Source organism: Saccopteryx bilineata, chromosome 2 (assembly GCF_036850765.1).
Source record: "Saccopteryx bilineata isolate mSacBil1 chromosome 2, mSacBil1_pri_phased_curated, whole genome shotgun sequence".
Classification (NCBI taxonomy): domain Eukaryota; kingdom Metazoa; phylum Chordata; class Mammalia; order Chiroptera; family Emballonuridae; genus Saccopteryx; species Saccopteryx bilineata.
The window spans coordinates 268,649,893-268,663,041 of record NC_089491.1 but is presented as its reverse complement, the minus strand read 5'-3'; the positions used below and the strand labels follow the sequence as shown (position 1 = coordinate 268,663,041).

General features: G+C 58.6%; 1 protein-coding gene across 5 annotated transcripts in view; it reads left to right on the top strand.

The window, feature by feature from the left end:
• TPCN1 (two pore segment channel 1) overlaps positions 1-12,874 on the top strand; it is a 118,772-nt gene extending 105,898 nt beyond the window's left edge. For 4 of the 5 annotated variants that reach the window (XM_066260515.1, XM_066260513.1, XM_066260514.1 and 1 more), the window contains 13 exons: positions 1,108-1,164; positions 1,242-1,295; positions 2,081-2,153; positions 3,010-3,117; positions 4,141-4,212; positions 4,743-4,832; positions 5,388-5,503; positions 6,287-6,333; positions 6,897-6,965; positions 7,149-7,233; positions 7,973-8,112; positions 8,280-8,360; positions 10,405-12,874. In XM_066260515.1, coding sequence (XP_066116612.1) covers positions 1,108-1,164; positions 1,242-1,295; positions 2,081-2,153; positions 3,010-3,117; positions 4,141-4,212; positions 4,743-4,832; positions 5,388-5,503; positions 6,287-6,333; positions 6,897-6,965; positions 7,149-7,233; positions 7,973-8,112; positions 8,280-8,360; positions 10,405-10,515 — 1,103 coding nt within the window. In that variant the 3' untranslated portion in view covers positions 10,516-12,874. Of the gene's footprint in view, positions 1-1,107; positions 1,165-1,241; positions 1,296-2,080; positions 2,154-3,009; positions 3,118-4,140; positions 4,213-4,368; positions 4,469-4,742; positions 4,833-5,387; positions 5,504-6,286; positions 6,334-6,896; positions 6,966-7,148; positions 7,234-7,972; positions 8,113-8,279; positions 8,361-10,404 lie in introns of those variants that run through there. The other variant, XR_010729296.1, reaches the window with a different exon arrangement.
• The last annotated feature ends 275 nt before the right edge of the window (positions 12,875-13,149 follow it).

Genomic DNA, 13,149 nt, shown 5'->3' with positions numbered 1-13,149 from the left:
CCAGCAACACCGATACAATTACTCATCCATTTTATCCCACAGCACACACATAGCATCCTCCAAGAAACCACCCAACACAACCCCACCCATATCATCAGAAATACCACTCCAGGGATTACAGTCAGAATATTGGTCACCTGGAATGGTTCCTGTTCGTGTGGGTATTGTCACAAACTAAATACACATTTAAGTTTGTTTCATTTTGTTTTTAACGTTTTAGAGATTGCTTTTTACATTTAATTTTGCTTCGTATGGTTCCAAGTTGATCTGCCCCCAAAAAAAGGTAGATTCAAAGAAGTCTCCTTTACATCTCGTCACCTCCCCCAGTAGGTAACTTTTATTAAGCCTTATTCATCCATTTAAAATAAAACACCTCTAAATAGGTACATAGGTATGCCTATCTCCCTGCCTTAAATAAATGATAGCCTACTTGGTGTACTTTCTTTTTCACCTTGGTTTTTTCGGTTGATGATATATCCTGGAGACCACTCCCTAGTAATACTCAGAGATGTCCCTTGTTTCTTTCTGTAGTCGATAGGACAGCTCTTCATGATGGCATCATGGTTTATTCAACCGGCACCTTATTGGTTGTTTAGGTTGTTTTCTGGCATTTTGCCATCATCAAGTGGACAGCTTTCTGTGCATGTGGCATTGTGATTTTGCCACTTGTCTCCCTGGGATGAGTTCCACACAGTGGTCTTGCTTAGTGAAAGGCCAGGTGCACATGCATTTTGCTAACTGTGCGGTCATTTTTAAAATCAGAAACCTCCCTCCAGAAAAACAAATACTCTCAACCCCCAAACCCTTTGTATATTGTCCACGGCTAATACTGACCTGTCAGTTTCACTGAAACATCTGAACTGGCATCCCTACTGACAGAGGGTGTTATTTAGAAATCCGTGGCTGTTTCTCAGCGAAACCACCAGTTGATTTAGCTCATGTGAGGAAAGCACCAAGTGGAAAGAAGCCACCTGTCACATGAGCGTGTGGAGTGGCCCTGCCCTCAGAACCTCCTAGAGCTGCCCGGAAGTTAACCAGGGCTGTGACCTGTAGATTTTCCATGCCCGCCTCTGCTTTCTCTGTCTCTCATGAGCCTGTCTATTGCAGACTTGGTGGTGGCAGTCAATGGGGTCTGGGTCCTCGTGGAGACCTTCATGCTGAAAGGTGAGCCTGGCTGGGGGACGGGCCCATCCTGTGGGCCCACCCGGCCTGCCTCTTGAGCTGCTGCCTCTGTCCTACAGATGGGAACTTCTTCTCCAAGCACGTGCCCTGGAGCTACCTCGTCTTCCTGACTAGTGAGTCTCTGACGAGGCTTGTCTTACCCGCTGGCTAGAATGTGTGTGGCTCTAGAATGGGAAAGGTGCTTGGGAAGGTCTGGTTTCATCCCGCCCCCATTTCAAACTCTTTCACGGTCCTCCTTCGTCCTCCGGATCCAGTCTCCATTCTGGGTGTGCTCACCACGCCTGGCCGCACGGGGTCCCTTCAGCCTTCTCCTTGGCCTCCCCTTTTGCCAGTATTGCCACCCGTACCCCACGCTGCAGCCCTCCTGGCCAGTGTCTGGCTCCCGAGTGCCACATGCCCTTGCTTACCTTTACCTTTGCATGATGTTTCCTCGGCATGCGGGACATTCCTCCTCCTCCTCCTCCTCTTGTATCCCTGAGCACACTGGGTCATCATGACCCATTCGCAGCCTTCCCTCTGTCTCCACTCGGAGCTCTGTGGGAGTGGGCACCGCACTGCGTGGGTCCCTTTCACATGCCCAGCCCCTAGCACAAGGCCTGGCATGGGAAAGGTGCAGGACATAGCTGCTGGGTGGATGGAAGGAAGGATGTCTGGGTCAGTCCCAGAGCGGGGTGGAGGAGGGAGCGCCTCTCTTCTTAGCCAGTGGCCCCTGATGATTGACATCTGGACCCGGCCCTCTCCTGGAGCCTGCTCTCCCCTCAGTGGGCAGGGCTATGACATGGCCGTCTAGATGGCCTTTGGGGGGGGGGGGTGGCTGGAGACCTTGGAAAGGTCTCTGAGAGGAAGCTGAGCCAGTCCGGGTGTCGGCATGCTGCTCACTGCCTGCTCCTGTCCGCAGTCTACGGGGTGGAGCTGTTCCTGCAGGTGGCCGGCCTGGGCCCTGTTGAATACCTGTCTTCCGGATGGAATCTGTAAGTGGGGAGCGCGTGTCTCAGCTCTGTCTCAGACGCCTGCGAAGCCAGCACCCCTCCCCCCGCCCACCACACCCACAGCACACACACTGTGTCCGTGTCTGCTGTCACGGAGTCTCTCCCGCTGCTCTGCTTGTGGCTCTGGGACTCCCCGGGCTCTCGTCGTCTCAGGCCACCCACGCCTGTTCCTGTTGCACGTGGCCTCTGAGGGCCCTGAGGCTGGGGGGGGGCTCTTCCTCGGTCACTTAACCTCCACACCATCCCCAGCACGACTAAGCTTTTTGCCGTGAAAACCACGTTGCCCACAGAGAAGGAAGCCCCACCGTCTCGCTTGGGCCCTCTTGCTCCACTGAGACCTCAAGAGGTCACTCACTGCCCATTCAAGTTAACTCACCCGTGAAGTCAGGCTACCCTCCCGAGGTCTGGGTTGTGAGGGGAAGCAAGTTACTCAGCGGAAGAGTCCGGGCGGACAGTCCAGGGCTCTGGTGCACAGCTGCAGAGAGACCCTCTGCTGGGATTGTGGCTCGCTGGTCTCCGGTGCTGTTGCCCTCAGTGGCCCCATCAGGGCCGGCAGTCGCCAGTGTAGCCAATGTCTGCTGTTGGACCGTGCAGGACCTTCGGGGCTGGGGGTGCCGGGCATTCCTGACCCTGAGACATGTGCTGGGACGGCATTTGGCCACGCTGACCTCAGAAACCTCAGGAGCGGGCCCCTGCCGGGCACGCCCCTGCTTCTCGCCCCTGCTCTGGTTGGCCAACGGGCTCCCTGGCAGGGCGTGCAGAGACAGGGTGGGGTAGGCCGGTGTGGCGCGGGGGGAGGCCGGGGCAGGCCCACGGGACTGCGCTCCTCTCCGTCTAGGTTCGACTTCTCCGTCACGGTGTTCGCCTTCCTGGGACTGCTGGCTCTGGCCTTCAACATGGAGCCCTTCTATTTCATAGTAGTCCTGCGTCCTCTCCAGCTGCTGAGGTGACGGGCAGAGCTGGGGTCAGGGACAGGCGGGCAGGGGGAGGCTGGGGAAAGCGTGGGGGCTGGTCTGGGAAGTGACTGGAATGAGCCAGAAGACTCACAGGCCTGGGGTCAGAGACTGCAGTGCCCCCTGCAGAAGCAGCCAGGGGCCACTGTCTCCTCATGTCACCGGGGACCGGTCACCTCGCACTATGGAAGGGAAACACGGCCCAGGTGAACTTGGCCTGTGGTGCTATCCTCTGTGGCCACAGAACACAAGTCCTTACCTCACAGTCCTAAACCAGAAGGCACAGCCTCTGAGGGTCCAAAGGGACTTTTGATGCCCCCCCCCCCTTGCTTTTCTGGAAAAGCCTCTTGTCAAGAAAAACCCTCATTTGATCTTTTCCCCAGGGACCCTTGTAGGGACTCAGTAAAGCATGGCCCGGGGACGGGGTCCCTCACTGTTAGGGATCTGGAGCTCTTTGTATCTTTAGGACACTGGTTTTCCTGTTGACAGTCCAGCTGCGGTCCTACACGTGTCCATCGTCCCGTCCCGTCCTTCCTGGGGAGAGGGGAAGTGTGGGTTGGTCCTGGGTGGCATCTCTCTGTAGCAGAAACTGCTGCCATGTCCTGGTGGTGGCGGCCAGCCAGGGAAATGTCCGCTTCAATTCCCCGCACCGCCACCCTTTCTTTACCCGCCAGCCACCACACTGCGGGCTCCTCTGCGGCGGGGGCTTCTGTCCCCTCTGTCTCGGGTGTGCCGTAGTCTTGAGCAAGGCTCGCCTGCTCTGAGCCCTCTGGCTGCATTTGTAAACTGGTGAACGGCCACACTGCTCCCTCCTCACTCGAGGAAGAGACTGACAGCATGGCCCTGCGTCCCTTCAGGGACAGGTCTGTCCAGCCCCGATGTCCTGGGGCCACCGCCGCCCCTTCCCGGGGGCGTGAGTCACCTGAGTGGGGGCAGTCAGCGGTCAGGTGGATGCGAGGGCGGGCTGCGGCCATGCCCTGCGTCTGAGTGACCTGGCCCCCTTCCCTCTCGCTCAGGCTGTTCAAACTGAAAAAGCGTTACCGCAACGTGCTGGACACCATGTTCGAGCTGCTGCCCCGGATGGCCAGGTACTGCCCTGCCTCCAGGCCCCAGGGCCAGGCGCCAAGGCCTGCACCCCCTAGGGGCCGGCGGTGGGGTGGTAGTGGGGGGGAGAGGAGTCCCGAAAGGACTGAAATGGGGGGTCTGGCGGGTCTTCAAGGAGACTGAACTCTTGACCACCACAGGTCTCCCTGGCACCACATCCCTCCACTGACCCGTCTGAGATATTTAGTAGGGAGGGCAGGGAGCTGTCAACTCACTTACCACCTGTGTCTACATTCACAGGTAAGGGGTCACCTGTGAGTCTACCTTCACAGGTAAGGGGTGAATCTCTGGTCACGGGGCATCTGTTCAGAGAGTCCTCCTTCGAGCCGTTTTTTTACACCCCAGACCTGAATCACCAGGCCCCTTCCCTGCAGGCACTTCCCAGGCGGCACACCTGGCCAGGGGCATGGCTCTCCACCAGTCAGCTCAGGGGTCTGAGGAGGCCGGCTGCCGGAGGACGCGGGCTCTCCGGCCTGGCCCCGAGTCACCCTGTCCCTCTCCCCCTCCTCCCCAGCCTGGGCCTCACCCTGCTCATCTTCTACTACTCGTTCGCCATCGTGGGCATGGAGTTCTTCTGTGGCATCCTCTACCCCAACTGCTGCAAGTGAGTGCACCACAGGACCCCTGGCCCGGCCCGGCCCAGTCCGGGCGGCCTGTATTCCTAAGGAACAGAGCCCGACGGCATGCCCACCTCACCCCGGCTAACAGGGCCCTCTCAGCCTGAGGGTCCTCAGGGGCACGCCTCTCTGGCCACAGCACCCTGACGAGCCCCCAGAGTCACCTTGCTTGGCTCCCAGGGCCCGGTTCAGTGCAGTAGCTAAGTGAGGGACTTGGAAGCAGGGCTGTCTCTGCAGTGAGGACAGCTGAGCAAGTTTCCAGGCCTCCATTCGCTCACCCTTTGGGCCAAGGGCTGGAGGCCCATGGCTTCATTCCACGTCTCTCCAGGGGCGGCCGCGAAGGATGACATACGGACCTGTGGGAAGGTCTGTGGTTATAGGGATAGAGTGTAGGGAGCCAACCCCCCATGACCTCTGCCTTCCTCCAAGCCACCAGGACAGTGCTTCTTGGTCAGACCTGGGTTTGCGTAAACATTTTGTCCACTGTCCAGGTGCCCATTTGTATTGTGACCACCCTTCTGCCCTTTTGTCTCCCCGGCCAGCACAAGTACGGTGGCAGATGCTTACCGCTGGCTCAATCACACTGTGGACAACAGGACCATTGTGGAGGATGGCTACTATTATCTCAATAATTTTGACAACATCCTGAACAGTTTTGGTGAGTACAGAAATCTCAGGAGGGACACTTCCTGGGCCCTTGTCACTGTAGGTCTCATGGGTGGTAGAGCAGAGCTGTCTGCCTTCCCCTCCCCCCGTCGCTGCCCTTGGCTGTTTGCCACACTTCCTGGAGTCCTGTCTGGTCCGGGGGAGCGTGTGGTGTGCCCGGCCGTAGGGGCTCAGGCCAGGCCTGGTCCTGGGCTCATTCAGCCACCAGCTTTATTCCTCTTCTAATACGTCTTCAGTGTCAGGGAGCGGAAGAGCTTCATGCTTTGCTGGGAGGGGTTCAGCCTGATGCAGGCCCCTGGTCTAACCCCACAGTCACCAGGTGGGTCCCAGCCACACCAGCCTACCACAGTGCCCTTGCATTGCTGAGATCAGGCCACACAGCTCTGCTTCCGGGTCCTGTGGAAGGGTGGGGACAGGGGGAGGGGAGCGGCCTGGACAAACACAGCTTCTTGAGGGAGGGGAGAGCCTCGTGGCACCCCAGATCTGTACCGAGGAAGGTCTGTGTGCTCTCTCCCCATAAACCCCACCCCCACCCCCAGTGCTGCTCAGGCAAAGGGCACACCCTTTGGGGGACAGGCAAGATGGCAGTGCCCTCTGTGGGGCAGGTGCTCAGGGAGGGCCGTGGCTGATCTTTCTGGAGCTCACAGCCCACGCTGGCAGGTGGGGACACCATCACTTAGGTGCAGGGGACCCAGGAAAGAGGCCACTTGAAACTAATTGACTTAGAAAAAGTGGGCTGATCAAGACGCTCTTCTTTTTCCCTTCCCTGCGGCAGTGACCTTGTTTGAGCTCACGGTTGTCAACAACTGGTACATCATCATGGTAAGGGCCTTGGTCAGCTCCTGGGGATGTCTTCCCACCGTCCTGGGGCCAGCTCTGGGTGTCCTCTTGCCCAGCATGGGGTCCATGGCTCTTCCCGTTCCCTGCAGGGGGCCCCCCCTCAGCTGGACTGGGCTTTTGTCCCTGCTCCCCACACTGCTCCCGGCAGCCAGGAGATTCCCGTTAGCCTCTGGGTCTTGTCCTTCTGCCCCCACCGTGGAGAGCCTTTTCAATCAAGGAACAGTGTGCCACGGGTGGTTGGTTTTTGTTTAAATTCCGTAAACCCTTCCACGGGCCGCCCTGACTGAGGCCAGACTGTTAGTCCTGGGGGCCGTCCAGGCCTGTGCAGCACAGAGGAATTTTTAGATCTGGGGACCGCGGTGCCCCTCCTGTGTCTCCCACAACCGGAAGCAATCAGGGAGGGTCTGTAGGAAGCCTGGCAGGGCCGGGCCGTGGACCAGCCTCAGTTGATGGCCACCTGGCCCTAGCCCACATCCCCACCCCGCACCCCCATCCCGCACCCCCACCCAGGTGCTCGCTCACTGGCCGTTTCCCTCTGTCTCCAGGAAGGCGTCACCTCTCAGACCTCCCACTGGAGCCGCCTCTACTTCATGACGTTTTATATCGTGACCATGGTAGGTACGGGGCCACAGACACTCTCCCTGCTTCATCGTCCGAGCCTCCGGCCACCCCTGCTCACTGGGCACAGCTCAGGGACAAGAGGGCTGGGGTCCCATCGGACCGGCTCTGCTCGGTGTGGGGCCCGAAGCCGCTCACGCTCCTCCATCCTTCCTTCCAACCCCCTCTGTGCCGGCCAGGTGGTGATGACCATCATCGTCGCCTTCATCCTCGAGGCCTTTGTCTTCCGAATGAACTTCAGCCGCAAGAACCAGGACTCGGAAGGTCTGTGCAGCAGCGTCTCTCAGCCTGTCCGTCTGTCTGTCTTGTCTGGTTGTCCAGCCTCCCGGCAGTTCAGCTCATCAGTCTAGCTTGTCTTTCTACATCTCTCATTTCCATTGATGTTCAAATGACAGGAACATGCTGTTGATCTCATTTGTTAAGTAAAAACAATACAGGTCATAGTTGTAAGAAAAATCACGTAGCAGAGACAGCCAGTCATACCTGTTCCTCTCTCCCAGGGGCTTCTGGCCCACACCAGTTCCTCCTTTTAGTTCTTATCTTACCTCCACGTTTCTAAATAATTTTTCACACCACAGCCCTGGGCAGAAAGGGTGTGAACGTCGCAGACTGCTGAGCCCACGGCACTCACCCTGCAGCCCGGGGCCCGGCTTTCGGAGCGGCCTGGCCTCTCCCAGACTGCCCAGCTGTCTGTGTTCTGGTCCTGTGTTTTTTCCACACTCATTCTCCATCACAACTGCCGCATCCCACTGTCGCTTCCAAATCTCTGCTGTGTCAGGCTGTCTGACCACTTTCTTTCTGCTTGGAGACTCCCTCCCATAACCCTGTCCCCTGTGAGCTGCTGGCCTGACCGTGGAGCCTCACACCCACAGCGATGGAGGGGAGGGACAAGAGTGCCCCCCAGAGAGGGAACCTTAGGACCCCTGTAGGGACAGCAGGGAGGATGGCCGACCCAGAATAGGCCAGACTGGGGCTCTGAGCACAGACTCCCTCCCCCGCACAGTGGACGGTGGCATAACCGTGGAGAAGGAAGTGTCCAAGGACGAGCTGCTCGGCATCCTCAGGCTGTACCAGGAGGTGCGGGGGGCCGCCCCAGACGTTCCCCAGCTGCTCAAGGTCCTCTCCCAGCTGGAGAGAAGCGAGGTGAGGAGCAACAGGCCCCGTCTGGTGAGGGGGCGGGTTGTAGCCGAGTGTGGTCCTGCCCCCATCGTCCTCAAGTTTTGGTGACACTTTGGGGTGGCATCATAGCAAAAGCATAGGAGCAGGCGAGGCCTGTGCGGTGGGTGCAGCCTCTGCTCTTCCTTCCACAGCAAAACGCTGTGGTGTTTCTGGGACGGAGATCCAGGACCAAAAGCGACCTGAGCCTGAAGATGTACCAAGAGGAGATTCAGGTAGGAGCTCCGCCACGCCGCCCCGGCCCTCGCCTGGCACCGGGCCTGCTGCTGAGCGGGGCTGCGCCCCGGCCCTATCTTCAGTAGCGGGGAAGACTCCGGCCCTCGCCTGGCACCGGGCCTGCTGCTGAGCGGGGCTGGGCCCCGGCCCTATCTTCAGTAGCGGGGAAGACTCTGTGGGAATGTGGGGTCACAGGCTGGGACCGCTACCTGTGGGGTCAGGTCTGGGGTGCCCTCGGGGCTCATGGGGTCAGGTCTGGGGGTGCCCTCGGCTCTGCCCCCCACTCTGGCCCCATTAGGCCCCTCTCCTGTCGGGTCTTTCATATGTGCCATGGCCACTGGTGCATCCTCCAGAGCCTCCTGTGCTCCTCCTCGGAAACGCACACAGCAGGAGATGTAACGGGCAGGGGACCGGCCTCTTCCCAGGTCGGCAAGCATTGCTGACGGAAGTAAGGCGTGCAGTGCCCCAGCCTTTCTGGCTGGGTGTTTCCTCAGTTAAGAGAAGGGAGGTCAGTTTTGTTTTGTTTTTTTCTTGCAAAATATCCCCATCTCCCCACTTTGGCGGCTGAGTAAAACATTGCAGAGCAGAATATGGCTGGCACTCTGCGGCCCAGACAGAGCCTGTGGCCCGTGGGCCACCAGCTGATGAGCTTTGGGTCTCTCCTCCCAGCTCAGGGACCTCGGGCCCCAGGCCTCGAGGGGGGTCTCCCTCACCGGCCAGTGTGACTGTTGTTTCCCGGCATCCTCACAGCTGGAAACCCTGTTTCACAGGGACAGTCATGACCAGTGTCCACACCCGAAGGGCTGGGAGGTGGCCGTTCACCAAAGTGACTCACATAGTCTCTGTGACAACACAAGGGGTACAGATACACAGTGGCTCCCTGAACTGGGCGTCACGGGGACGTGGAACTAACGAGCTTCAGTGTCGAGGACCCTGAGTTTGACTCCTGGCTCGGTGACCTTGGGCAGGTCACTCGGCCCTTTTACCTGTGTGGAGGGGGCAGTCTTCACCTGTCCACCCACTCCCAGCCTCAGTTTCCCCTCCATAAAGTGAGGGGGCACAGAATTAGTCTGCCTCGGTATTTTTTAAGCTCTAGAGTTCTGTGGTTCAGATGCTTTCAAAACATACTGTGTGGCCCTGGCCGGTTGGCTCAGTGGTAGAGCGTGGGCCTGGCGTGCAGGAGTCCCCCGGGTTCGATTCCCAGCCAGGGCACACAGGAGAGGCGCCCATCTGCTTCTCCACCCCTCCCCCTCTCCTTCCTCTCGGTCTCTCTCTTCCCCTCCCGCAGCCAAGGCTCCACTGGAGCAAAGATGGCCCGGGCGCTGGGGATGACTCCTTGGCCTCTGCCTCAGGCACTAGAGTGGCTCTGGTTGGGACAGAGCGACGCCCCAGATGGGCAGAGCATCGCTCCCTGGTGGGCGTGCTGGGTGGATCCCGGGTCGGGCGCATGCGGGAGTCTGTCTGACTGCCTTCCCGTTTCCAGCTTCAGAAAAATACAAAAAAAAAAAAAAATACTGTGTATTTTTTAACTCCTTGACTACTGGCCTCCCCATGTGTCTGAAAATGTCTGACGGTGATGGCCTTAGGCGGGTAAGTGGTTTAATTCCCCCCCAGCTGCTTTCTTGGCAGCGTTGGAGGGAGTTAGCCCTCCAGCCCGTCCACTTGGTCTTCTCAGGCATCCAATGAGGATGCGAGTCCTGCTCCGCTCAGAAGGGCTAACATGAGGCGAGGTGGGGGCAAAAGACGGCATTCACAAGTAGAGGGTGATAGTCACTGTCTGACACATGCCAAGCCCACTTTGCAAGGTGGTCGGCAAACCTCTAATCAATTAGGGGGCGATTCTACTGTCATTTTTTCATCTGGGGCCACATGCAGAATTCCCAGCGGGTCTGGGGACCAGGGGGCCTTTTCAGTCCCCGTGTTGGGTGGGGCTGGAGGGTCACAGCACGGCCTGGCCCAGTGCCTGTGTCAGGCCGGAGGGAGGCGCGGGGTTGGCCGGCAGGGGTGCGGCCCACTCAGCTCCCCATCTACCCCGCGCTCTAGGAGTGGTACGAGGAACACGCCCGGAAGCAGGAGGAACAGCTCAGCGGCATCGGTGTCCCTGCCGCCCAGCAGCACCCGGGCAGCCGCCAGCGCTCCCAGACCATCACCTAGCTGCAGCTCACACAAGCCAGCTCTTCTATGCAATAACTCAATAGTGTTATTTTACTACGCCGTCTCGACATAACCTGTGCAGAGATACACGTGCACACGTTCACACATATATGCACCTATTTATAGAGAGAAGGGAAGAGACAGGCAAGATGGGGTTTGGTTTGTCACCACCTTGCCCTGTCTTCCTCAACCTCAGAGGTCAGTTTGGTTTGGGGGGCAGTCAGGCCCCTAGGAGCTCTTCCTAGCCCAGAAAGCTCTGGAAGGCCCCATTCCCAAGAACACCACTGGAATAGATTCGGCCGATATCTGCGGGGGCTTGTCTTCAAAGTGGGCCAGCCCTCCTAGGCCACATCCACACCCACACCATCTTCCTGACGCTGCTTTCGGACTCACGTCCCAGCCGACAGCTCCCCTGCTCACTTCCCCTGTGGCCACAGCATGGTCTTACTCGAGGGACAGAACCACTTATGAAGGAGAGACCCTACGTCCTTGGGGTTCCTGTCTCTACGTCTCTGATAATGAAATAAGACGTTCCTCTGGGGGGAGCAGTGCCCAGGCCCTAGTGGGAAGGGGCACCGGAAGGTGTGTCATGCCCCGCCATCAGACCCCAGCCAGCGCCGGGCAGCGAGAGATGGCACGGACTCGTCCGTGCCCTGGCTCCATACACCGCCTGGCCCTCACCCCCTTTGGTTCGGTTCCAGCTTGTGTTGCTGACAATCCTAACAGAGCCTCGTTTGGAATCCAGGCCCAGCGGGAGGAGGGGAGAGAGCAGGAGGCTGGCTCCTGAAACGGGCTGGACATTCCCTTCTGCTTGGGACTGTCCTGTCCAAGCGAAAAAGACTCGGTGAATTCAGGATCCTGCTGACGACATACAGATCCTCCGCACATGTGCGTTGGGTTCCCCTGCTCGGGGTGGAGAGCCTAGACACCCTGCAGGCTGCCCACAGCAGTTCCGTGGCCAAACCCGTGCGCCCTGGGCCAGTGCACCCGCGGCCTCACTTGAACGAATGGTTGATGCAGAGGCAGAAGCGGATTCAGGTGAAGCTGCAGTTCCCCGCGTTCCATCGGTACCCCAGGCGTTCAGGGTCAGCGCAATTGGAGTGGGCAGCTCCCCGGCAGAAGCGAGGTCAGAGAAGGGGGTTCTGGTTCAGCTCTCCCCAGCGGCAGCCCTCATGATGCAGGAGGCCAAGGTGGTGGGGTGCAGGGGTGGGCGGGGACATCGGGACACCCCCCACTGGCCATCCTGGTCCAACCCCGGCCCTCTGGCTGCCTCCACAGCCGCTGAGACTTAGGAGGGCAGGTGGGCCGAAGTTCCCTCTCCCTGTCCTCTTCCCAGCAGGGCAGGGCCTGAGCTGTGGGGTACAGCACCCAGCTCCCCACGCCAAGCCTGATCCCCACAGCCAACACTGCACAGCCCTGTCCTTCCCCAGAGGAGAAATGTGGGCATTCTCATTTTTAAAGCACAGCCCCTTGGGGAAACCAGGGATCACTGGGAACCAGATTCCCACAGGGATCAGGAGGTTGACGTCATCCTCTGTCTCAGAGGGCCAGCAGCCATGACGGGCAACTCAGCACCGAGCCCAGGCCAGAAACCCTTCCCCTGTCCAGAGAAGGAACTTCATTTGCACAGTTGTGTGCCTTGTAGCTTTTGTGCACTAAAATGAGCATTTTGGAAGCAGGAGTCGAGGGGCAGCTTCTAGAAGAGAATAGGTATCTCCCAACCAGAACCTCGAGGAGCCTCATTCTAGTCCCTTCCTCTGTGCTCAGGGGCTCTGCGCCTGGAGGTCACTGGCGTTGAGGAGCTGTAGTGTGAGGGCTGGTACCAGGAAAGGGGGTCCAATCCAGCCCTCACCCTGTCCTGGGAAAGGCCCTATTTTAGCTTGGACAGGATGAATGCGGAGGGCCCCTATTACTGACAGGCCAGACTCCAGCCGCCGGCCAGCACCTTTGTCAGGCTAAGGACAGCTGATCCCGCACATAGGTTCATGGAGCTGGGGACGAGTGTCACCCAGGGCTGTGAGCTCTGAGGGACCCAGGAGCTGTGGGTCCCTCAGCTCAGGTGCCCTCACTTCCCATGTCACAGCTGAGTGAAACCATCCTGAGACTCGCTAACTTGTCCTGGGTCAAGCAAACCTGTCGATGGCCTTGATGGCCCTGTGCCTCTGCCATGCTTTGGGTGGGACGCCATCCGGCCTCTCCTCGCTCCCCCCCCAGCCTTACTCCACACCACGCGACAATCATTTTGTATGGATAGCAGGAACAACCCTGTACGGTTTTGTACATTGGTGATCTGTTACCTAGAGAACCCACTGTGTCTCTGGACTTCTGGCATATTAATAAAAGCGCCTCTGCTTTGTAAGTGTGGTTGTGCCTCGTGACATTAGCCAGGTGCCATCCTGTGGCTCCAGGTAGTGTAGGCGTGTGGGGAGGTCCCATCCACGACCCCACCTCAGCCCTACCCCCAGACGTGCCCTGAAGCCGATAAATCAGACCCCAAATCCTTCAGTCCTGAAACCAACCACCTGTCACCTGACCCAGGAAAGGAAGAACTGGTGAGAGCTGTATGTTATTTTCTGTATACTTGAACTGTTTAATAACTTTTTCAATGGAAAAAAGACGAGTCCGTTTACTGCT